This window comes from Lagenorhynchus albirostris, chromosome 15, assembly GCF_949774975.1.
Source record: "Lagenorhynchus albirostris chromosome 15, mLagAlb1.1, whole genome shotgun sequence".
NCBI lineage: Eukaryota > Metazoa > Chordata > Mammalia > Artiodactyla > Delphinidae > Lagenorhynchus > Lagenorhynchus albirostris.
Genome location: NC_083109.1, coordinates 68,075,839 through 68,102,036, shown reverse-complemented (window position 1 = coordinate 68,102,036; position 26,198 = coordinate 68,075,839). Strand labels below are relative to the sequence as shown.

The window sequence follows — 26,198 nt, the reverse complement described above, 5'->3', positions numbered from 1 at the left end:
CTGTCTTATTTCTTTGATGTCCCCTAAGTTCACGAATGGTGCCCTTGTTGGACTCCATGGTAGATATAAAGTTGGTCACACATTTTTCCGTCCCTCTGTCCATTTGCCTTTGCAATGTGTTTTTACAGTGCCTCCCATCCAAAAGTAGAGTCCATTTCTCCACCCCTTGAATTTCTCTTATGGGAATGCAGCAACCATGACATAAGCTGAGGTCTGAAAAGCGCTCGTGCGCTGGGGTTTGCTTCCCATTGCTGCTTTTTGTAGTCCTCAAAACCACCACACGAGGAAGCCTACGTTCTAGCCTGCTGGAATGCAATAGAGCACATGGAGTAAAGCCACACCATCCCAGCTGAGCCTTCCCTAGACCAGTCAGTCTTGCAAACTCTGTACATGGAATGAGGCCACCCTAGACCATCCAGTCACCAGCTGCCCTTCCAGGTGACGGAAAGTACACAGGCAAGTCCATCAGAGAAGCTGGCATGGCCAAAGCAGAAAAACCATTGTGAGTTAAATAAATGTTTTTAAAAGACGCTAAGTTTTGAAGTGTCTTGTTACTCAGTATTAAATAATTGATGTAGACTTATGCGTATGTTTCTACCAACACATCTCCTTGGTGGATTTTGCGTCCCTGAAAGCAAAGGACTATAATTCCTCTGAACGACAAATTCAGGCTCTTGCCTTTGGTGGTGAACTTGGCAATGAAACAATGGGGACTCTGTGGATCAAATACAATGACAAGTGAGTCATTCCTTTAATTGCTTCTCAGTATTGACCTGTCTCTCAGCCTTAAGGAATCTTTGGGGTAACCCCAAATTCCCATCTTCAGAGAACCCACCATTGTGGTTTGCTTCCTCAACATACGTTCCCCTTGTTCTGAGAACAGCTTCCGATTTTTATTCAGAGCGTGGTCCCTCACCCAGTCTCAGTTAATGTAGTTTGGGTGGCACTCTACCCCTAGCTCCAGAGGTGCAGCTCCTGATGTGTGTAGTAAGCAGTCTCCAAGATGACACCTAGAGGCCCCCACTTCCTGGAACTCTCACCTTGTATAATTCCCTCCCTTTGAGTATGGGCTGGATTTACTGACTTGCTTCTAAAGAACAGAAAACAGTAATATGATGGGATGTCACTTCTGAGACTGGGTTACTACTGAGATTATATGGCTTCCAGATTAGACACTCTCACTTGATTCATTTTCCCCCAGGGAAGCCGTGTCCAAAGACAGTTCTATGGAGATACCTATCTTGCCAGGAACTGAGGCTGCCAACACCATGTGATTAAACTTGAAGTGAATCCCATCTCCCCCAGTCGAGCCTTCATGTGAGACCGCAACCCTGGCCAACAGCCTGATTACAGCCTTATGAGAGGCATTAAACCAATGAAGCCACACCACCCAGATTCCTGCCCACAGACACTGAGAGGTAATAAATATTTGCTGTTTCAAAGTTTTAGAATAATTTGTTACACAGCAGTAGATAACTAATACAACTTAGGTCTGGCCAATCAAAGTGCCTCACCCACCATTCCTCTCCACCCCAGATACAGTGCTTGGTTCAGGGATGTACATGGGACCAGGCTGAACCAGTCAGAGGAAACTACAGGGCTCTTACAGGAGCTCCCACTCTGTCTCACTGGACATGATCCCAGGAAGATAAGTGGCTGGGACTTCTGCAGTCTTCTTGTGCCTATGAGTAGAAAGTCCTGGATTGCCTTGTTGGTCTCTATATGCCCAGCACTCATAACTATGCCTGGCTCAGAAACTGGTTTATATCCAGCAGAGGGAGAAAATATGTGGAGTTGGCATGAAAAAGGGAGGAATCAGAAGTAACAATAGCAACCTCTTTTCTAATATCATCTTAGATGGAACATGCCATCACACATCTAAAGAAATCCACATATTTTTGTTTTCTAAATGTGATGCATTGAATACACAGTCTTCTTTTAAGTTGGCTTTACCCAATTTTAACTGGCAGAGTTTCTAAAATTCTGCAGAGTACACTAAGACCAGTGACTTCACTGTATCTGCCCAATGCCCATTTCCTGGGGGTCTTCCAAGGAGGGAGGAGATGAATAAATTCTGTGGAGTCATGATGTACTTGGTGTGACAGAATTGCTCTTTTCTGCTACCCTATGGCATTAGCAGCTACAAAGCCGTGTGTTACCGATTGGACTACTACATCTTTCAAAAAGAAAAGAGAAGCATAATTTCATTCAGAGAAGGTGTCAGGCTCACACCCAGTGATTCAGTAACGTGACACTCTGATCTCAGAGAGAATGGGGCTCCTTATCATGCCAACAGCTTTTAGCAGTGATCTCCCTTATTTTCCCTTCCTCTTCTGACCTCCTTGGACAAGCATGGCTGTTGAGGAAAGGGCAAACCCCTGTTTGTTTTGTTTTGTCTGTTGCAGATACTAAGTTAGGAGAAAATAGTAAAAGGTAAGTAGTTTTACAAATATGAGTGATATCCTCACGGAAGGGTTCTTTCTGTCCTGACTCCAGTCTCCTTGCTGACTTTTGCCATGGCAGCAATGAAATTATGTCCTGTACTTTGTGCTTGAAGATTTAATACACACAAACCACTCAAATGGATGACTGAGCACATACCCTGATTACGGGCACAGGAAAATATGAAGGTCATTAAGCCTGTGACTTGCAAATGGCAGAGGTCTCAATCTCAAATGGCTAGAGAATCCAGAGAAGTGGATGAGAGCATAGTACAATAGGGGGTGGTGGAGACTGTGGTATAATAGGAGGATGCACTGCTTTTAAAGGAGATAGCCACTTTTCAGTTCTGTTGAATTATTTCCACATGGAAATGTAGGCCCAATGCTACCAGTCTTCTGATTTTTTTAAAAGTGAATCTGAAAGTCTAGAAATTTACATAAAACTTCCATTTTTTAATGTTGACAATGATTTCAATTAAATGAAATTCTGTGCAAGTGAAACGAAATTCATCTACGCATCAGCCTATGGTTCTCCAGTTTGTAACCTCTGCGCCAGACTCTATTTAAAAGCAGACATGTAGGGCTTCCCTGGTGGCGCAGTGGTTGGGAGTCCGCCTGCCGATGCAGGGGACACGGGTTCGTGCCCCGGTCCGGGAAGATCCCACATGCCGCGGAGTGGCTGGGCCCGTGAGCCATGGCCGCTGAGCCTGCGCGTCCGGAGCCTGTGCTCTGCAACGGGAGAGGCCACAACAGTGAGAGGCCCGCGTACCGCAAAAAAAAAAAAAAAAAGCAGACATGTAAGCAAGAGTTTGCATATATTAACTCAGTTTAATCATATCAATTCTTAAACAAAAAATTTCCTCCAAGAGACAATAGTTCACAGTAACTGCAAAGCTTACTCACAATTTAAAAATACCAGTCATGCTTAGCATTCAAGGGGGATATCATAGAATAACTGTAAAAACTTTTACCATGAACATTAGCTTCTGACTTTAAAAATTACAAATGCTGAAGCATTTTGGTATCAGACACAGTAGTTCTGATATCGTCTGTTCATTTGATGAGTTTCTGGCAGTTTGGAAAATTGTACCTCTACAACTGGATAAAGCGCTTACTCTAAACTAAACATTTTCAGATGTAGAAAACAAACTAGCAAGCTACACATACAAAGAAAAGCCCTCTAGGACAAGCTCTCCACGTGTGGAATGCCAGCATATGCACCATGAATCCTGGAAGACTAGAATAGATACATACACTTGCCCTGAAGTCTTATACTCCAGGCTTACAATGGAGTTTGCATTCACCTACACATTAATGACAAACTCTGGGTTAGTATAGGAGAAGCCAGCAAATTCATTTTGGTCCAAGTTCATGATGAAGAGTTTATCAGTAGGCGTGAGTTCCACAGGCTGTCTGGTGAACTCTTTGTCGAAATTGGAGGCGTCTCGCTTGTCTCTCTGCCAAATGGAAAGCAAACACATTAACACAGCATAAGAAGAAGGAAACGTGACCAAGACGTGCCAGTTATTGGGAAGCTGATGACGTCTCATGGGCAGAGTCAGGAGGAGCCCTGTGCTGACAGGGTTTAGCAGCAGCATTGCAATACTATCCCCTAGCTTTCACATTGTATGTTGGCTTCAGGAGAGAAAACTTGGTGGAAATTTTCTAAGAAAGGAAATGAGATCTTGACTTTCTTTAAGGATTGCCAGAAAGTGAGGGGTGTGTGTGTGTGTGTTGTTTTCCTTGGCTTTGAGATGAATTGAGTTGGAAACTTCCTCTGACCAGGTATGATGTCACAGAATTAGTCATGCAGTAGAGAGTCCAGGAGGACATGATCCAAGAGCGCCCCCTGTGGCTAGGAGGCTTCTCTCTTTAAAGAGGAGCAGAGCCACATGACCACTCAGCTCCCCAGAAGGCAGAGTGGCAAAATGGGGACATCAGATCACTGCTCAATGAAAGGAACAGATCACTATCCACCCCACATTCCCTGGTGCGATCTAGGCTTTGAAGGGATGCTCTGAAATCCGCCCACAGACTAGAATTTGGGTCTTCAACAGCCAGAGTTTCTTCCAAGGATGTTTACAGCAATGTGTCTAGTCAACAAACTCCTAGTCTGGAAGGGCAGCTTTAAAACATTCTATTCTCCTAGTTAGTCTGGCATTTTCTTTTTTTTGTGGGGGGTGGGCATCAATCCCAGTTTACTAACTGCAGTTTGGGGCAAGTTTCACCAGGGAATGTCAGAGCGTGGGTTCATAACAAGATCTCACATCTGGGTGATGCTCTCACCTCTTCAGGGTCCCTATCAGCCTATGATCTTCCCATCCTTACCACCCATCTAGGGGCAGGTAGAGGTCCTCGCCCCTGGTGCTTTGACATATGAGAAAACTGAGGCACAGGAAAGTAAAGTGACTTGCTCAAGATTGCACAGTGGGGTAGTGATTTTTACCCAACCACATTGCACCTAATTCTGCTTCATCTCAGCCTCTCTGACTGGGGGGAAAGCTTGATGGCTGGTTTATTGCAGGACAACCAAGGATAACGTATGGGTTTCACAGGTACCGGGCAGGTTACCTGTCTGAAGCCAGAGTGGTGTCAGATTGTAAAGAGGGAAGGGTCGGTGAGGACTGACTGATTTGCTAGAATTTGGTCAATGGCCATCCATGCTTTAGGTTTAACCCCTAAAGGGTACTGACTGACAAGGATTTCTCATTACTGGATTCATTTCCCTTTGCAAAATACTTCTCGCAAGAATGCCTTCTTTTTGGTTGCTCCCCGAGACAGGTAAAATGTCCCTAAGAAGTGCTCCAATTACTCTTCTGGTGTATATGTAGGGGTATAGGGGTGAGGGGGACATGAAGAATGCACTTCAGTAAGTGTGGCCAGAGGGGAGTGGGCTGAAGATGCCGCTGGAGCTGTTTGCTGGACAGTGGACCGTCTCTTACCATGCCCCACCTATTCTGCTTTGTCTGGTCCTGCCTGCTGTCAGCCTGTCTTGTGTTGTCCCAGGCACTGAATGTGTTATTTGCTGTGTTCAGAGAAAAGCTTGAATTCCACGCCATCTTTTCCTTTAATATTGCCTGTGCATCCCTCTCTGGACCCCCCAAGTCATACTTTAGCATCTTTTTAATTGTCTTCATTGCACTTGCTGCTGTCAGGAACTGTCGTTATTATTTATTGCCTCTTTCCAGGAGGGCAAGGTCCTTGTCTGTATATTTCCAGTGCCAAGACTTGGCACATGGCAGGCCTTCCACAATTATTTGTTGAATGAATGAGTCAATGAATGAAGACCTTATGAAAGATGAGCCTCTTTGCTTTCTCCAACTTACAGTTGCCCCCGGGGCTAGAGATCATACTCTATCGCAAAACAATGGAATTTGTTCCCATTGATCCTACGGGTCTCTCACATGGGCCCCTGTTCATTGTGAGCCCCAATATGGACAGAACTGTGTTAAGTTCCTTCGAGATCTGAGAGCTCCAGGGCTGGGTGTGGGCCCTGGGTATATCTGGGGCTAGAAGCAGGCAGCTGTCTCCTTTCAGGTCCCCCCGCCGTGGGCTTCCCTGCCTGTGGGCATCCAGAAGAGGTTCCCTTCCCACCAGCCCCAATATTAAAGGTCCTTCCCCATGTGTTGTTCTGGTGATGACTCATGCTTCCATCGTTCACAGGGTGTAAACAGGACTGGCCATTATGGGCAGATCCTCATAGAAAATAGCCCTGAATTCTACCCTAGCAATTGGGAAAGAATGGGCCTCTCTGTTGGGACAATTCCTTTCTGGGTTGATAGTATCTGAAGCCACATGAGAATAGTTTCACTCCTTCAAGGAGGGTTACTGATTCCACTGGCTTCCTATTAATTCCCCAAGAAGGTCACTGTGACCATGGCCCTGTGCTTTCTTAGAAGAGAAGCAGGTTAGTGAGAAGTCCAAGAAATGAAAAGAGGGATTCTAAGATCCTGGTAGACAACTAGCCATGGCTGACCTGGACTGTGTTCTGGTTCCTTTGGATTATCTTTTTAGTCTCTTTTTAAAAACTTCTCCTCTGATTTAAGTTCTTTTGGAAAATATCAGCCTGTCTCATCTAGAAGAACCAGGTGGTGTTAAGCCAGGGGCGGTGTCTCCCTGAGGGCCAGAAAAGGTAATGCCTGCAGGAATCTGAGTGATGAACCCCAAAGGTGAGATTCAGGACTCGGAACCGAGCTCTGAAACCAGTTCCCTCTCTCCATACAGGCGTCTCTGCTCCAATCTTGGTGATTCTGTGAGCTGTTCAAGTATGGAGACTGTGCCTTTGGTCTTCTGGAGGGAAACTCACCCCAGTTACCCTCCTGCCTCTCTTTCCCCACCATTGCACTATATGATTGTCCCACAAATCTGGGTCAAGAGAGCACTGCTGCATCTCCTCCTGTAGCCTCAAATGTGATCCCCAGAGAGAAAGCAGAGCCCCATAGACTTTTGATGACTTCTTCTTTCTTAAAAGAAGCCTTCCCTGATCAACCCGGAGACTAGTTATCTCTAGATTACATCATGCTTTTAATTACTTGTTTAATGACTGCCTTCTTGGACTGCATCTTCATGGTTCCCCACCACGCTCCTGGCACCCACAATAGAGCCTGGCACAGAGCCGGTGCTCAATAAATGCTGGTTGGGTGAATGAATGGAGGGTGGAATACATGGATGGTCGCAAAAATAAATTCAAAATCTTCCTTCTTGGATACCTTTGCAAAGTATTCCCTTGGGATTACACATGTCGAAAGCTCTGTTTCTCAGTCTCCTCTGCAATTGAAATGTTGACAGACAAGGCAACTGCAGGAATTCTGACTAATGATCCCTCTCTTTCACAGAAGGCTTCCCTGACCAACCCTCAGCTCGGTGTGTTAGGGGAACAGAGACTTTGGCTCGAGTACCTATTTCTGCAAACTATTAAACTTTTGTAAAATAATGGCAGCAATTTGGAAAATGTAGAGTGCAGTGTGTGTGTGTGTGTGTGTGTGTGTGTGTGTGTGTGTGTGTATATATACATACACACACACACAGAGTATATTCTATTTATCTCTATCTATCTATCTAGTTCTATCGATCCATTCATCCATCCTACATTGTTCTCTAAAGTTGTCTGTAGTCTTTTATTGATGGGCCAATGTTTCTCCATCATTTTTAATCTTCCTGAGAGTATATCCAAGGAGAGGACTGGTGACCCAACAGCCAGGTGAAGGACCTCAAATAACTTGTCTGTTGGTGGGCACAGCTCAGAGGTGGTAGTCACAGAGCAGAAAGAGGCCCGCACTGAGAATCAGGAAACTGGGTTTGCATCCCAGCTGGCTGACATTGGGCAAGTCACTTCCTCCCTCCAGATGCTGGTTTCCCAACAATAAAATGAGGTTGTGCCCCGATTTCCCTCCTTCTCTGGCCACCTGAGCTTGTCAGCCAGGACTTCACGTATGCTTCCCCTGACGTCCAGATTGCTACCACCACGGCGGCAGCAGGGCTGGTCCCAAAGCCCACAGCAGGGAGATGAGAGCGGGCAGAAAGCAGTGAACCGCAGGGGGCTTTGCTGAAGTGGAGATCAAATCATGGTTTTTTTAAAGATGAGAAGTCTCACTTCAAGGACATTTGTCAAGTTTTTCAAGTTCCCTTGATGGTCTCTTAGAAGCCCTGGCACTTCCAGAAATCACTGGACTTGTGACAAGAGTTGTCTTTGGGGCTGCCTGAGGATAGCAGGGGACAGGAGGCAGGGATGGGGGACCACCTGCTGTCCTCGTCTGCTCAGATGGAAATGGGATTTCTTCCACCCAAGGGGTTTCCTTGGGCTTCTGGGGGCTCATAAACCTACTTGCTAGAAAGGTTGAGTGTGAGCTGGGAGGAGTAGCAATTTTGAAAAGAAAATCAAGAGCCCCAGCCCGGCTCCTAGCTGGACCCTAAACTTGCCTCTGGTGGGAATGTGGGCCTTGAGCTCCGATATTGCTGGAGGCCCCCCTCGCCAGCTCACCTCACCCCATCACAGGCCCCCAGGAGTCCCTGAATGGTCCACAGTCCCAGCCTCTCTGACCGGCTAAACACTGGGGCCAAGGTTAAGTTCTGGGTTTAGTTTTTTTTCTGTCGTGAAGCCTCAGGAGGCCCCATTTTGTAGTTTGGGTCCACGGTTTTCAAAGAGAGCCATTTTCCTTGAAATAGTATTTCTTCTTTCTTGCTTTTTTTTTTTTTATTGTATCTCGATGCTAGAAGAAAAATGGCACATAACAGACATCCAGGTACGAACATTTCCACAAACATCTTGCAAAACAACATCAAAGTGAGGAATACAACTGTCTATGCTTTCACGAAATGGTCTTTCTCAGAGCACTTAATTAGCTTTCCGAAGCCAGCAACAAACCTAGACAAACCCCATCCACGCAGGCACGGGTCTGCCAGGCTCCAGAGCCGTCTTCTTGGTAAATCAAAGCAGGTCATTGTGGTTAATAACATTTGGACACGTATTTCAAAGCATGTGTAACAAGAGTAATTTTTTTTTTTTTTTTTGCATTTGGACAACAACGGAAATAAAACCCCAAAGCAAATAAACTTTGAAATGTAATGTAAAACCATGGCCCTTCAGGACCTTGCTAAAGTGACCATGTCTTTTCAGGGAGTGGGTCCAAATGTCCTTTTCAAGTAGTTTGGGGAGGAAGGTGATTGGGGACACAGGGAATCAGAGCTTACAGCGTTGAGGCAGCACCCAAGTTGGTTGCCTTATGACTCCTTGAGGTGCCCTTAGATTGAAACTGTTTCAAGGCACACTCTTAGAATTTTAAAAGGGCTTAGATAATCTTCTGAACTTTGCGTTTTAAAAAATAACAAATAAAATTTTATTTTTAGCATGTTCTTTTCAAAGCTCCCAGTGCCTCCAAACCAGGCAGAATGGAGGAAACTCCCTCTAAGTCAAAGCAACCACCTACATGGATACAAGCCAAGCTCCGAGTCCAGAAGTGGAAGAATACTGCTAGCATCCGATTATCCACTCGTTTGGCAGGAAAAATCTAGATTGGATGGTTGGGATTGGAAAATGTGTGAAAATGGCAGCGCAGGAAAAAAGGAAAGAAAGCAGGCAGGCATGTTCTGTCCCCACTGGATCTACTTCGCTGACGTGCTGGGGAAAATAAGTGCTAAAAGAACTTTGATAATGTGCTAATTATGCAGCCACATTTTCAACATGCCATCTGCATAATCCCATCTCACAGAGATGCTCCAAACTACCTGAGGACATTTGGGTCCTGAAACATGGTCACTCTAGTTTCATCAGCAAATAAAACATGGATGCAACTTTGCAATTAAAAAAAAAAAATGTCACCACAATAGCCGTTGAGCTTGAATGAAATGAAGGACGGAAATCTACACATCTACTTAGCTCTTGACTTCAGGTTTTAAAAATTCAGAGTTAACAAAGGAAAATCCTTCGAATTCTGATTGGTCAATATTCCTGATGACTTCCTGGTCAGGAGGTGTTAGGACTGGTGGATGGCGGGTGAAAAATCGGTCGAAGTTTTCAGCATTTCGCCCACACTATGAGAGGGGAAGAGAAGAATTTGTGGTGGGTGGAAAAAAAAAAAAACAACCAAAACAAAACAGAACGAAATAAAACTGGGTGAGGTTTTCTCCAAACCCTTCCCTTTCACTACCTCAGAGAGGTGGTTTTGATGATCAGAAATGAGAGCAACATAAAATGCAAAATTTTCACGACCGTTGATTGGCACATGACGCTGGGCTCCCAACCTTCAGTTCCTGTAGCTCGTGAGCTGCCTCTGGTATCCTTCTGGGCAGTCAGGAGCTGGATGGCAAAGGCATGGGATGGTGGGGCTGGTGGCATATGGCATGTTCTCCCAACCCCACCCCAAGGAGTCAGCCAAGCTCATTTTGAAGGAGATGTGATTAAGGTGACTGAGATATTTCTTGGGCACAAGATGCAAAGTAATGACACATTTATACATCACCTTGGAGATCCCAATACTAAGCAGCAGGTCCCTCAAAGCACTGTCCTCTGGCTCTCAGTCATCTCTGGAGATGTTTTCTAGCTCCACAGATACAGGAGTTTGTTACAAACTCCAGTCAATGGAGAAAGAGATCAAGACCTGGATTTGGTGCCTGCAATGGCTGGGCAACCACCAGGCGTGATGTCACCGACCCTTAATTACAAGGTGCCAGGAGGTAAACTCAGCCATTCTCCCTCCAGGTGGGAACAAAGGGTGTGGGATGAAACCCAACCCAGTGCTTTGGTGAGGCAATCCGGCTCTAGAGGGAAAACCATCGTCATTTCTCACTCATCCTGCTGTCCTTCTCTATGAAAGGTCCTGGTCTGAGGCAGAGTGATAACATATGTGTGTGTATGTACATGCGTACACTCATGCGTGAGTGCACACACGTGCACACGCCAGTTCTCATCTAACGAGAAGCGATGAGTCAGTACATCTGGCCTTCTTTGTTCTTCACCAGCAAACCCGTTTACAGGAAATCTCTAAGTGTTTTGGCAACCACAGGAGGCAACCACAGCCTAATAGCATAGTAGCAGCAGTAGTAATAATAATAATTATGACAGTTAATATTTATTATGCATTTGCTATGTTCCGGGCACCCTGGAATGCTCTCTCCTTGTAGTATCTTATTTCATCCTCCCAATGATCCTATGAAGTGGGTATTACTGTCATCCCTATTGTACAGATAAGGAGACTGAGGCCAAGGAGGTGATATAATTTGTTCAGGGTCCCGCTGCTAATGAACAGGAGAGCTGCCACGTGAGCCACTTCTGTCTGATGTCAGAGCCAATCTCCCGGCGCCATGTTGCAAGAATGGTCGTTAGCTGGTGACTGACCGCATGGAGTGGGGTAGGGGTGGGGGGCAGGGGGGAGAAACCAAGGATGGGGATCATGAGGTCTCTGGTTTGAATGACAGAGGATATGCTTATATCAATCACCAAGACAAAGAATGCGGGAGAATTCAGAAAGATGACTATTTCCGTTTTGGACATGATGACTTTGAGGGGCCACTGAGATTCTCGGAGATGATCTGGGGGAGTCAGAAGTATGGGTTCTAGAGCTCAGGAGAGAGGGCTTGAAAAAGTTTTTTTAAAGGACAGACTATGGAGGGTAGAAAAAAAGATAATAACAATAGTAATTAAAACCACTGAGCACTTTCTAGACAACTGACATTTGCTAAGTGTGTGGCATACATTAGCTTTTTAATTCACATAACCACCCTGTGAAGTAGGTATCTGATTGTCATTTGCCAAAGGGAATATTGCCCCTAACACTTAAAGCGGTAAGAAGAGAATCAGGAGAGAGCTGCAGCAGACAAGCTGAGGATGGAGAGGAATGAAAGGAGAGGGCACTGTTACAGCTGAAATATCTCCAAGAGGTCAAGCAGGAAAGTTACTGAAAATGGGCCATGGCATTTGGTAATTGGGAGGAGACTGATGAGAAAATGCAGGGCTGCCGCCGAACTTCAGTCCTTGGAAGAGGAAAGATAAGCTGAAAAGCCAAGCAGTACAAGCGCCTCTTTCAAGCTTACGATCAAGGGAAGCAGAGGTATTGGATATGAGGCTCTCAGAGAGCCTCAGCTCCTGCCCCCTTCATATTGGGAGAGAAGGAAGCCCACGCACCTGCAGACATGGGTTCGGATCCTGCCATCACTGACCGCTAGTTGTGCAACTCCGGCCAAGTCCCTTCAAGTCTCAGTTTCCTCTTTTGTGCCCTGGGGACAATTCTGACTTATATTTAAGCAGCATCATTGGAGCTGTGTCCAAAATAGACCGATGGGTGGACAAGGGGAAAAGGTGGAAAAAGTGAGACCAGTCAGGAGGCTGTCGCATAATCCAGGCAAGAGATGATGGTGGCCTGGAGGGAGATGACAGTGGGGGAGATGGGAAGATGCATTTGTTTGTGGGGGGTCTACTTTGAATTTAGAGTTGACATGATTTGCTGATGGATCGGACATGGGGTATGAGAGGACTTGTGGTCTGAGTTACTTGGTGAGTGGGGGACACAAGGGGTAAAGCATGTTTGTTGGAAGACATGGAGCACTTGGTTTCATTCATGATAAATTGCAGAGTCCAGTGGAGTAGTCAAGGGTCAAGGAGGGAGTCCCCTTGCTGCGGTGTGGGGACTGAAAAGGAAGCAGCGCTAGACTGATGGCAGAGGCGGCGGGGAGGGTAGAAGATGGTTGCGATCATCCAGAGGAGAGAGATGGTGGATGGGGCTGTGGAAAAGAGGGTGGAGCAGAAGGGATGGAGCTGGAAAAAACAAAGAGGTATTTGTGGCAGGGATGGAGGAGTGGGAAGGCGTGTTACGAGGCAGCCCGGCGGGTGTTTCTGGGTGTTGGGCCCTCAGCCAGCCAGTGCAGGAAGCCTGTTAGCTGAGACACAGAGAGTCTTCAGGGGCCATTTTTCTTTAAAAACCATCCATTTCCTATCCACAACAGAAGGCTGTTGCTCTGCCGGGGCCTCCCCAGAGGCTGTGATGGGAGACAGAGAAACAGCTTCTGGAAGCTCCGCAGCCTCCTCTCCCATCACTCCCCCCACTGCCTGGAGAACAATGAAATCTTTAAGTGAGATAGCAGAGAGGAGATGCAGGAACAGGGGTTAACCAAGGGGGCACAATACAGCGGAAGCGTGATTTCCTTGCTAATAAGCAGCTTACGAGGCTGGCAGATCACAGCCTCCCTAAGTGTTTCCGTGTTTTTCAAATGGAGCTGTCACTGCCCATTAGCTTCAGGAGCGCTCCCTAAATGGAGACGTCAGCCCTTGGGAGGCACGGCCCTGATCAGCTCTGCGCCCGCTGTGTCCTTGGAGAACGGGCAGCTCAGCGGCTGGGATCTAATTGCAAACGCAACGTGGACCACACCTGCTTCTCTGGCTGTCTTGGGTGGATGCTTCACCCTCACTCAGTGGCGAGAAGAAAATCCAACCCCCTTGTCATCACTGGGGCTCCTGGAACAGGAATGGGGACCAAAGCCAACTAGGTTATTTAAAATCACAGGGAACCTCTTCCCGGGTTGGAGAGGGGAGTGAGGATTGTGACTTGTTTCCTTGTGCCCCCGAATTTAAGAGACAAGACCGTTTGAAAAGCTTATCTGTGAGCCGTTACATGTGAGCTCTTCTTTTCTTTTTCTTCTCTTCTTTCTAATTTCTGTTTCATTGTGCTAATAACACCTCCAAGTCTAGCTGTCTAATGTGGAGTTGGCTCGGTCACAGCAACCACAGGGAGCTTTCAGAGACGCCAACCTGGATATGTCACTTCCCTGCTCTAGTCTGCAATGGCGTCCCACTGCCCGAAGCCACACTCCTCAGCATGGCTTACAGGCTGTTTAGGACTCGGCCCTGGTCACCTGGTCAACAGCCTCTTCGCTGCCCACGGTCCCGCAGCCCAGCTCCTCCCACCACAACACACCCACCAGCTGTCCTGACATCCTCCCAGCTCCTAGAACCCCCATGCACTCTCACCTCCGAGCCTTAGCACAGGCTGTCTCTTCTGCTGGGAACACTTGCCTCCCACCCTGTTCCCCATCATTGTCTATGCGTCCTTCTCTGTCTCCAGACACTTCCTCCAGGAGCTTTTCCTGGACTCCTGCTCTATCTATACCCCTGGGTTTATCCCATCAAGATATAGGATGTTCATCAAAGAATTGTTAGAGGGAAAAAAAAATTTTTAAATCAACTCTCGGCCAACAGGGAAAAGAGTTAAATAAATAATGATCCATCTATTTTATGTATTGCCAGCAAAATGCTTTTAAAAATTAAAATAAGATGTAGAAGAATATTAAATAACAGTTATATATAATTAATGACAGTGTGTACGATATGTTCCCATTCTATAAATTACAGACATAATGTGTACGTACTACCTGCAGGCATATTATACACGTGCTTCTACAGATTGGGAGAGTTACAGATTGTTTGATTTTTCTATCTTTTATGCTTATTGTGTTTTTGAAAATTTAAATAATAGTCAAGTAGTATTATTTTTGTGTATAATAAGGACAAAAACTACAAAAGCTATTTTAAATGAGGGAGCTATTACAGTGGAGGAAAGGGGGAAAATAGAAATAAAGGGAATGGGAAGATTTAGCCAAATTGCCGAAATCTGCCTGGCGCTGTTTAATTTACTTCATCTTAGTTAAAAACTCTAAGATCTCCCAAATGGCTGCCCTAGTGTGGATTTGGGGATGATGACAAAGGCTAATATTTAGGTTATCTAAATGGGCATCTTCTGTCCATCGGTGTGCTGGGCACCAAAAATATGATGACACATAAGACAGACCCTGTCCTTGCCATCATTGAGCTTATAGTCTAGCAGAGGAGACAGGTGCACACACAGGCCATGGCATGGTGCCACGTGACAAGTGCTGCCATTGAGTACAGAGGTGAGGAACGCGAGAAGGGCCAGGGAGACTTTCCGAGGAGATGACATCTAAGTTGAGTGGGACCAGAAAGAAAGACACTGCTTCTTTGGAGGAGGGAAAGGAAGAGCCCAGGGAAGAAATGGAGGTGAAAAGAGGTCAGGGACAGAGCAAGATGCTGGAGAAGAGGTAAAGGTCCACCCCATACTTCTCACTGCTTAATCAAGTTTGATAACATGAGGCCAATGGCACAGGGGAGATTCCTGCCCAGCCTCCATCAAGACACCAGAGACTAGGTCACAACGAACCGAGACTAGGTCACAATGAAAAGATACCCAAGCGATATGGTCTGACTAAAACACAAGGGAGTCTCTCTCTCTCTCTCTCTCTGTTTTTAATGTGCAAATTCAGTGAAATTCGGGATCCTTTTTATGCCTATGGTTCTATGCAGCAGGAGAACGCAGGAGGGACCCACCCAGGCAGAAGCAGCCAGCCATGTCAGGCACACGCATTTGATCATTTTTAAAAGTTGTCTGTGGACCAAGGTGTTTTTCTGGAGCAGAGTCAGACAATATTCTGCATGGTCTGGGCTTTGGCAAAGCAGGAAAGATTAAAGCCTCCTTTCCTAATAATGAAGGTCCCTTACAATCAGGAATATTTGATCTCTGTGTCTATTAAGGAGGAAGCTGGCAAGAGAGGGGGTCTTTTGCGCTTGATAGCAAGTTTCATTTTTAAAAAGATCTTCATTTAAAAACAACACGCAATGTTTTCTTTCCTTCCAGATCTCAGGTTAAATGCTACCTCCTCAGAGAAGGTGAGGTGACCCTCTGGATCACCTCCAAGTAAAGCAGATTCACCCTTTCTCCTCCTGTTACTCTCTCAGAGCAATCTGTTCATTTCTTCCACAGGAAATAAACTACGTGAATATCCCAATCTACAATTACATGTTTATTTCTTTGCGTGTCTGTATTGTCTATATTCCCATCTAGACTGTAAGCTCTATGAGAGCTGAAGCCACATCGGATTTGCCCACCCCTGAATTTCCAGGTCCCAGTACAGAGTAGGCACTCAGTGTTGTCAAAGGGATGAATAGTAGCATATATTAAGTGCTTATTATTAGCCAAATACTGTATAAGTGCTTTACAAGCATGATCTCATTTAATCCAACAGTTCTATGAAGTCTGCTCTACAATGAGGAATAGATTTAGAGCTTAAGTAACTGACTAGGATTTGATCCAAGATTTGACAACTGATCCGTTTATGCAGAAACAAATAACTTGTTCACAAGCACCAAGAAAAAGAAACAACAAAACCCTTTGTAATTCCCCCACCCCAGTACCTTTATTACGTTAACATTTTGGTCTGTGTCCTGGATGGCTGGAAGGATTGACGGAGGGATGCTTTTTACTCTAAAACCTGTAGACTCATCACTTTATTCTTTAGCCTGCTTTTTAAAAAACCACATGAAATATACTCTAAACTTTTCCCCATGTCAACAAAGTATCATATTGTTCGTATCTGTTCTTCACCTTCATCCTAAACCATGTTGCTGGCTTCGAATAAGCTGCCCTCAAATAGTAAGGAACTCTTTTACTTGCTTGTGTTTTTATAGCTTTGATTCTCACAAGTTGGTAAGATAGGCAGGAAAAGGATTATCTCCACTTAGCAGAAAATGTGAAAAGTTAACAATTTGGTCAGGGTCATACAAGGTAAAGGAGGAGAACCACGACTCAGAGCCCGCTTTGCTTGATTCCAAAGGCCACGGGGCAACAGCGACATCTCACTGCCTTACAGACTGTATCCGATCATGTGGTATGGACTTGAAAGCTGACTTGGGCGGCTTCCCTGGTGGCGCAGTGGTTGAGAGTCCGCCTGCTGATGCAGGGGACGAGGGTTCGTGCCCCGGTCCGGGAGGATCCCACGTGCTGCGAAGCGGCTGGGCCCGTGAGCCGTGGCGCTGAGCCTGCGCGTCCGGAGCCTGTGCTCCGCGACAGGAGAGGCCACAACAGTGAGAGGCCCGCGTACCACAAAAAAAAAAAAAAAAAAAAAGCTGACCTGGTACCAATCTCAGCACCACCCATCCCCAGCCAGATAAATGGTAAGCAGGTTAGCTAAATTCCCTAAGCCAGGTTTCCTGTTATGTCAAACGGATCTGTCTCGCAGGATGCGGTGAGGTTGATTTGACAAAATGCACATAAAATCTCTGACACGGTAGCTGTAGCCGCTGTTGAGTGCTGACTTACCCAGTCCTGTCCAATGAGCTAATCTGATGGGCGTGGCTGTACCCTGGCAACCGAGGGATCCTACAGGCCCTGCCACACCCCAACCTATCCTAGCGAGGTAGAAGGTAGATGGGCCCCTGGGCTGGAGAGCTGGAGTTTGTCCAGCAGAGTAAACCGGAGCTTTGTTTTCCCATGACATTCCAAGGACAAAGCTGGTGGCAGGGGCTGAGCTCTGCCAGCGTAAGGAGATAAGACAACCACATCTATCACCTCCCCAGCTGCCCAACGGCACATACACAGGAAGGCTTCTCGGGGGTCAAAGAAGGAGAGGACGCCACCCCGTAATAGGTGCTGTCAAACCTCCCACAGGCCTCTGCGCTGGAATCCATCTTGGCAAAAAACATGCGCACACGTATTGGGGAGGGCCCTAGGACAGGTCAGGTGTGGAAAACAAGCGAGATAACTGGCCAAAGGTAAGCAAAGACCCGGAAGAACTGCCCTATGTAAATGATTTAACACCTCTTCACTGCACTTCTCCTCATTAGGGAGGACGCCCACGCCCTTTCTCTCAGGGTGTGTATCGCTGCCTTGCTTCTGTCTTAAATAAACAAGCTATTTTTTGTGTGCTCTCCCACATGTTATGCTGTGTCTCTGCTAATAAACTTTGTACCTGTTCTTACAGTGTTTGCCTCTTTGAGAAATTCATTTTCCAAACAGGGCAAGAGCCAGGGCAACTTTGCTTCTAGCCTCTAGCCCCTGGAGGACCAGCAGCTAGGATTCCCGGTTTTCATCCACGCCACCCAGGTCTGATTCCTGGGCAGGGAGCTAAGATTTCTCTTCAGGACCGCTCACTGCTGTCTCTCTGAGATCACGAGGATATTATCATTAACAAGTTACAGACACTTAAAACACGAAATCTTTCCCACCAAGGCTGGCAAGATATGTGGGAAGCCACAAGGTGAAGGCAGGCCCTGGGGCTCCTGGTTAGAGAAAGTGAGGAAAACGTGGGCCCAGGCACAAAAGGGACACCTCCCCTCTCCCGTCCAAGCCTCACTTCCTCGGAAAGACATTTCGAGCAGTTTCACACACCACTTCTGAGCTGCTGTTTTTCATACCCTAATTGGAGGGCACTTTGTGATTGCTTTTAAGAACTGCACTTGTAAATAAACAAAAAATACACTTTTGTTCTTTCCCTCTCTGGGTCATGGGCATGTCTTGATCCTCCAAGTTCAACTGTCATCAGAAGTCTTCATGCAGTATCTCTGCCGGGAGTGGTTATGGAGACAGGAGGAAAATCAGTCAGCTCAGTGCCGTAAGAACAAGGGAGAAGAGGGGCCTGAAAAGGAGGGAGAGACTCTGAGCTTATCCTACAGATAAACTCGCACATATAGGAAACTAGGAAGCTACTGAAAGAATGAAGTAGATTTAGACGTGCTGATAAAACCCTGAGAAAACCATAATTCAAGAAGAGTCATGTACCTAACTGTTCATTGCAGCTCTATGTACAAGAGCCAGGACATGGAAGCAACCTAAGCGTCCATCATCGGATGAATGGATAAAGAAGATGTGGCACATATATACGATGGAATATTACTCAGCCATAAAAAGAAATGAAATTGAGATATTTGTAATGAGGTGGATGGAACTAGAGTCTGCCATACAGAGTGAAGTAAGTCAGAAAGAGAAAAACAAATACCGTATGCTAACACATATATATGGAATCTAAGAAAAAAAAAAAAAGGTCATGAAGAACCTAGGGGTAAGACGGGAATAAAGACACAGACCTACTGGAGAATGGACTTGAGGATATGGGGAGGGGGAAGGGTAAGCTGTGACAAAGTGAGAGAGTGGCATGGACATATATACACTACCAAACATGAAATAGATAACTAGTGGGAAGCAGCCTCATAGCACAGGGAGATCAGCTCGGTGCTTTGTGACCACCTAGAGGGGTAGGATAGGGAGGGTGGGAGGGAGGGAGACGCAAGAGGGAAGAGATATGGGAACATATGTATACGAATAGCTGATTCACTTTGTTATAAAGCAGAAACCAACACACCATTGTAAAGCAATTATACTCCAATAAAGATGTTAAAAAAAACCCCAATGATATCACTTACACGGAATCTAAAAACAATGATACAAATGAGCTTATTTACAAAACAGAAACAGACTCACAGACTTAGAGAAGGAACTTATGGTTACCAGCGGGGCGCAGGGAGGGATAGTCAGGGAGTTTGGGATAGACATGTACACACTGCTATATTTAAAATGGATAACCAATGAGGACCTACTGTAGAGCACAGGGAACTCTGCTCAATGTTATGTAACAACCTAAGTGGGAGAAGAATTTGAAAAAGAATAGATACGTGTATATGTATAAATGAATCACTTTGCTGTACACCTGAAACTAACACAGCATTGTTAATCAACTATGCTCCAATCTAAAAGTTAAAAAAAAAATAAAAAAACAATCTCCAAGATGGAAGGCAGGAGTAGAGCCAGGCATGGGAATTGAACACGAGCACTAACATCCCTGTGTGTGACGTGGAGGGCTTCTGTGCTGCACACAGCGTCTCCAGAAGGGCACCCAAGGAAGCCGGTCGCAGTGAGTGGCTCTGGGAAGGAGAGCCACGGAGCCTAGTTAGGGGTCTCTGGGGAGGTACTTAATTTCACTGCATAGCTTTTGATGCTGCTGGAAGTTTTTACTTTTTCAGATTTTTTCTTAAGGAAGGAAGATCAAAGTGCCCAATTTGATGAGGTCAAGAAACATAAGTCCACGAGAGGAGACAATCTGGGGTCATTGCGGACTCAAGGAGAGAAATTTCAATAGAATGGTGGCGGCAGAAGCCAGATTGCACTGAACTGTAGAAAGAATGGAAGGTAATGAAGTGGAGACAGCAAGAACTCCTTCCAAAGTTTGTTTGTATGAGAAGATAGGGCAGGAGCCCTAGCGGTAGGATGGAGGGATCCAGGTTTGAGGCAAGGGATTTTTAAGATGAGAGACTTAGCATGTTTCTGTGTGAGGAGAATGAATCAGAATGGAGTCAGAGTGGATATCTGCTGGGCTTGCAGGCACAGTGGCTTTATTTTTCTTGGAGGACCCACTCCTTCCCCTCTGCAAGATGTCCACTTTAGATAGGGGCAGACCCAGTCACTTGGCAGGTGACCCAGGCCTGGCCGATCAGAACATTCCATCCCTCCAACCCCCAGGCCCTGTGATTGCTTTAGAGATGACCATATGACCCAATACCTTCCGACAAGATTGAGTTCCAGGCTGCTGGGAAGTTTAGGAAAAGGAAGCTCTTTTTTTCGGCAGAAATTGCGAAAATAATGGGACGTAGTAAGTCTGGAGTAGCTATGTGCCCACGAAAGCCTTCAGGGAATGAAGAATGAAATCAACAGGCAGGAAAGCCATCCCAGGGAGACAGAGAAGTGGATGGCTTTTGATACTGTTGAGACCCTGGATCCAGCCACAGCTAAATACTTGAAAAAAATCTAGTCATTACGTCAGTTTGAATTGGGTTCCTATTTGTAACCACAGGAGCTTTGATTAATATATAGAGAAGCTGTAGGCACAGACTGGCCAGAGCAGATGCGCAAAGGACATGGGAGAACAGGGGTTCAGAGCAGAAGGGGAAAGTCTTCACGGGGGGCGGGGGGAGGCACCTGTTTGCTGACACACAGAGGGAAAGAGGTCAAGATGACTATACAGGAGCAGGAAAGCTACCCACCCACGGGTACCCATGGGCCTCAATTTCCCCCCGACTTAGGAGATGGGGCTATCAGTTGAGACCAAGGGGACTGGAACTTTAGTAGGGGGACCTTCAGAAAACAGAAGGTTTGGGGACTTGCCCGGGTAGGCTTAAGAGCCCGACTGAGATTGGAGAGCCTGCGATCGTGGAGGCTTGTCTTTCCTCAGCTGCTGAAGAGCAAGTCTGGTGGTTTTTGGAGGTTTTCTGTTTTGTTTTGTGTTTTGGCCGTGCCACATGGTTTGCGGGATCTTAGTTCCCTGACCAGGGATTAAACTCGAGCCACAGCAGTGAAAGCGCCGAGTCCTAACCACTGGACCGCCAGGGAAGTCCCAGGCTGGTGTTTGAATCCTGGCTCTGTTGACTCTCTGTCCACATTCCTTCTGCTTGAGTCTCCCTGGATCCATGTGTTCATCTCCTGAAGTTCTCCCAACCTTTGGTCAACAGCTTTCTGGGGCACTGTGATAAGAATTACAACCTGGGCAGGGTGGACGGCAGAATCTAAGGAACTAAACTTCATGGACATTCATTCAGCGGAGCCCATCCCCCAGGAAAGTATTTAAACGCGGGACTGGACCAAGAGCAGTTCAAATCCCACATCTGTGCAGCTGAGTTTGGGAGATGAGAGAAGAAACATCATGGAGGCAAGAGTATGGGCTTCGGAGGTAAAGAAATAGGACTTCAGATTAAATTGGCTGTGTGACCACGGGCAAGTTACTTAACCTCTCTGAGCCTGTTTCCTCACCTGTACGGGGGAGGTAATAATACCATCTATTTCCTGGGGTTGTTGTGCAGATGACATGAGATCAATAAATTAGACAGAGTGCTCTGCTTTCTAGTAAAATTGAATAATTTCATAGAACATGCCGGTCCATTTTATTGTTACTGTTGTAAATAGTGTTATTAATAAAGTCCTTCATGCATTAAATGGAGGGCGAGTTTTCTTGTCCTGGTTCTGTCATATTCCCTGTGTAAGTCACTTGGGGAAATCTCTGGGCCTCTGTTTCCTCATCTATAGAATGGAGGGGTTGAATTCCACTTCTAAGGTATCTTTCAATGCTTGACCTCTGTCACATTTCAGTGGTTATGGCCAGACATATCCTAACAGATTCATGCTCTCTCTCAGCATGTGACCTTCCTGCCTACCATTTCAATCAAACCATTGGCCCCTCTGCCAAGGGACAGCTCAAAGTCACGCACCTGGAAAAAGATTTAGGAAACTCACTTGGCCCAGGAACCTGTCAATTTGAACCATCTTTCAAAGGGAGCCTGGCTGAATCCACAGTTTCAGTAGGCTCTCCATGGATGGATGGAAAGGGAGATAAACAGACACACAGACTCCAGGTTCCATGTCCTAAACCACCCCTGGCTATGTGTTAGTCAGTGTATGCATGTAGCCCAATATTTTGATTATGATCTCTGCAAACTCCACACTCTCTGGATAACCACGAGAACAAACAGAACCGGGTGGGAAAACGTCTACCTCTTGACGAGCCTGCCTTGAGTGCCTCATTTCGGATGCTGCCCATGCCCTGCTTCCAGGGGTTATTCAGTGTCTGCTGTCTTTGCCAGCCTCGAAATCAAAGCCTTAAGGAACAAGTGAGATTTGCATCTTTTAAAAATCCTGCCAGTGAATTGTAAAAGGTGTGAATACGCTACGTTTGCTGCAATATTTTAAAATAAATTTTAATTCATTTGAACTGTGAGAATACTTAGTCTTTTTCTATTATGTAACAGACACCATTAGATGGTGTTATCACGGTCCGCTCCCATCAGTGCTATCACAGACCTTATTAAAAGGGGCTCCAGGTGCTTCTAAACATCTTTCCAAGATACTGAGCAGATAAAATCCATGGTTCAAGTCCTGGCTTGGCCACCTCCAAGCTGCTGGACCTTGAGCAAATGTCCTAACCTTTCCAAGTTTCATGCCCTCATCTGCAACACAGTGACAACGGCGCTTACCTCATAGGGTTGTGAGAATTAAATGAGGTAATGCCTGGAAGGCACTTAAAACAGTGCCTGGCACAGACAAGAGCTCAATATTTTTTCCAATGTATTTGAACAGTACAGGTTTTATGAGAATTATTTTAAATCCCAGTATTCAAAAAAATATTATCCTCTTGAGCATTTGGTACTTTGGAGGACCTAGATTCTATTCTTAAATAAATCATATTAAGTAAAAGTTAGCTCCCTTTCTTAAGCCTTGAATTTTGAGTTTTAATAGCAAACATACAAAGGTTATGCTTTGTGGCTTCAATTCAGAAATGTCAGCACATCAAACACACGTTCAGACACACACACAGAGACACTTCCTCATACAGTGTAAAGGGCAATTGGGTTTGGAGGAGAACGTCACATGAACAGAATTGCAGCTCATTAAAGCAGTACTTGAAGCTTTTGACCTCAGCTACATAAACAATGTTTTCAGATGACAGAATTACCAAGAAACCAAGTCCTGTGAGCAGTTCGGCATTTAGACTCCCAGAGGATGCGAGTAATGGTATGTGATCAGTACCCTATGCAGTATTTTGGAAAGGATATTCAATGAGAGGCTGAATGAAGTAGAATGGGGAGAAGGGGCTCCGTTGTTTTAGTTTGCAAGATTCCAAGACTTTCCAGACGTGCAGATGCCTCAAAATTCTACGGGACTTTATGTAAAGTGATGAGAACAGAGAATAGGTAACCAGAGCAGAAATGACTGGCATCAGCCTATCATAGGGTGGGGCTGGAGTCTGTGAGCCTGACACCAAGGCTGGAAGGGAGGGAAGGAGGGGTGAGCACGCTGATCATGTCTAGACAGTGTCAGATGGCCGCCCTCGATGAAAGGATGTAGGGAAAGAGATGTTTCTTAATGACTATGTCCCGTCCAACTGCACTCACCCCCTGCCCAGAGTGAAATGACAGTCAGATGATCATGTCTTAGGACAAGAATAGAGCCACGCTTACTAGCGGGCAGGTCTCTGTACACACACCCTAGTACTGCAGGCTCCGTAGACTGTAATGAAACAGGGCATCCCTGTCGCCTTGTTACTTTTCTCTCACTCTTCAATTTGCTGCATCTATGCTGCCCGTTGGGTGAGTTGATCCAAGGGCTGCCTCCATGGGGCAACTGGAGCCTTGAGCCCAGGGTCTGTGTCCCTACCTCATTTTCAGGGCGAGCCCTGCGTCAGGTGTCATGGACACCACTGGACTTCACCGAGGCAGTTCATAATGATATACGAACGCCACTGAAATCTCAATCAGGCGTTTTGATTTAAACACCTTATGCTAGCCTACCGTGCACTGCGACATTATAGCACCACATACCACAAATTCTCCTGTAAGACATGCTCAACCACGGTGTGGCCTCAACACACCCTCCACGACAGCACAGCCACATTCCAAGCTGATCACCAGACAGCACCTCCCACCTGGATTAGCGCAAGAGTCTCATAACCTATCTCCTGATTTCACCCCTCCCCCCACAACAGTCAGATCAAGATACTTCTCTGCCCACCTTAGCTGGAGTGAAAGCCGCAGATCCTCAGTGGCCTGTACCATCTGCCCCTCCCGTGGCCTCTCTGATCTCATCTCCTTTCACTCTCTCCCCTGCCGGCTCAGCTCAGCCACCTGGACTCTCTGCTCTTCCCTGAACGTGCCAGGCCAGCTCCTGCCCCAGGGCCTTTGCACCTATTACTACCACCCAAAGCACTCTCTCCCCCAGATATACACATGGCTCCCTCCTTCCCTCACCTTCTTCCCATCTTTGCTGAAATGTCACTTTCTCCGTGAGGCTTTCCAACGACCCTATTTAAAACTGACGTCTCTGTGACCCTGCTCTCCCAATCCCCAACCTTCCATAATGCTTATCAACTTCTGACATAGTCACGGATTTCTATGTTCATTATTTGCCCACTCCCTCTAGAATATACAGAGATTTTTATTTTTATTGCCGTGTCTCCAGGGCCTAGAACAGCACCTAACATCAATAAACACCTGCTGAATGGATGACCCATAACGTCCCCACTAGAGGACGGAACCAGAACGCGCTGCTTCTCAACCCACCACTCCACCACATGTCCAGCCACATACTCCGCCCTTCAGCCACAAACCAGCACCTCCCATCCACCGCACACTGACCTATAGCACCCTGCCACGCGTCCCAAACCACATTCCAAGCACATTCTGTACTAAAACATATACACCCCTTCAGCATAGCCCTCACCATGCCACACTGCACACTGACTACAACAGGATCCACCAGTCAACTCACTGGCTGGTGGGACCCCACAGAACCATGATGTAGCCCCTGCTACACCGTGGTCCAGCAGCATCCTCTCACCTGGGATCATGTTAGAAATGCAGCATCTCAGGCCCTACCCCAGACTGGCTGAATCAGAATCCGCAGTTTAATCAGATGCCCAAGAGACTCCGTATGCACATTAAAGTTTAAGAAGCTCCGCTAGGCTGCATCACGGCACCTGTAGCATTGGCTGGGCAACGACAGACTGTGGAAGTCACAGCCCCCTCCGTCCAAAGTCCAACATTCATGCATTGCATCATCAGATCCTTCATCACACAACCAAACGATGCCATGACAGATACAACTCAGCACCCAAATTATAGCCCTTTTTAAATAGGGTAGCTTACACAACAACCAATTTATTTGAGACACACTGCTGTACATAAGAAAAACACCCTGTACTCTACTATATATCCCTAAAGAATCCAGTATGTTCCTCAGCACAGTGCATTGCAGCATCCTATTTGACAGCCTTTCATTTAATCACTCATTTATTCAGTAAAAATGATTAAGCACATGTCGTGTGCTCAACCTTATGCTAAGCACTGGGATCCAACCCTGAAAAAGACAGTCGCGATCTTTTAGTCTCACCAAAAAGACAGACCTTACACTGAACAAGTAATTACGACAAAGTGTGATGAGTTTGTTGATGGGACACTAGCAGGTGATCCCTACTCAGGAATCGACAAGAGCCTCCCTGCGTGGGTGATGGTCTACCGATCTGATGAGGAGGAAGGAGGGAGGCACCAGGAGGATGGGGGGTGCAGGGAGCACGGGAAGGCTTTGGGGTTTCCAGGTAGCTGGCTCCACGTGGGGAAAGCCAGGAAGGGAAGGGAAGGCACTGCATGTTTGAGGAACTGAACGACACTCAGAAATGCCAGTTCTTGAAGTAAGGAGTCTGGGGAGGCAGCAGAGACTGGACCTGGGGAGACTATAAAGCCATATATGCTACGGAACAATAGACATTATCCCGGGGCTGGCAGAGAGCCATCGGGGGTCTTTAAGCAAGAGAGTGACACGATCAGATGCACGTTAAAAAAATTACTCTTGTACCCGAAACAATACATGAGGCTAATGTGTTTCAGTAGTTTCCAATGCTACTCTGCGAAGAGCTCTTGCCACAATAAAAGAGAACGACTTTAAAAAT

At 46.3% G+C, this 26,198-nt stretch overlaps 1 protein-coding gene across 2 annotated transcripts in view; it reads right to left on the bottom strand.

Moving 5' to 3' along the window:
* Nucleotides 1–3,307: 3,307 nt before the first annotated feature.
* The window catches only part of PRKCB (protein kinase C beta), a 311,182-nt gene continuing 288,291 nt past the window's right edge, over nt 3,308–26,198 (bottom strand). The window contains exon 17 of one of the 2 annotated variants that reach the window (XM_060122196.1): nt 3,308–3,898. In XM_060122196.1, the coding sequence (XP_059978179.1) occupies nt 3,746–3,898 (153 nt within the window). In that variant the 3' untranslated portion in view covers nt 3,308–3,745. Of the gene's footprint in view, nt 3,899–9,811; nt 9,972–26,198 lie in introns of those variants that run through there. The other variant, XM_060122195.1, reaches the window with a different exon arrangement.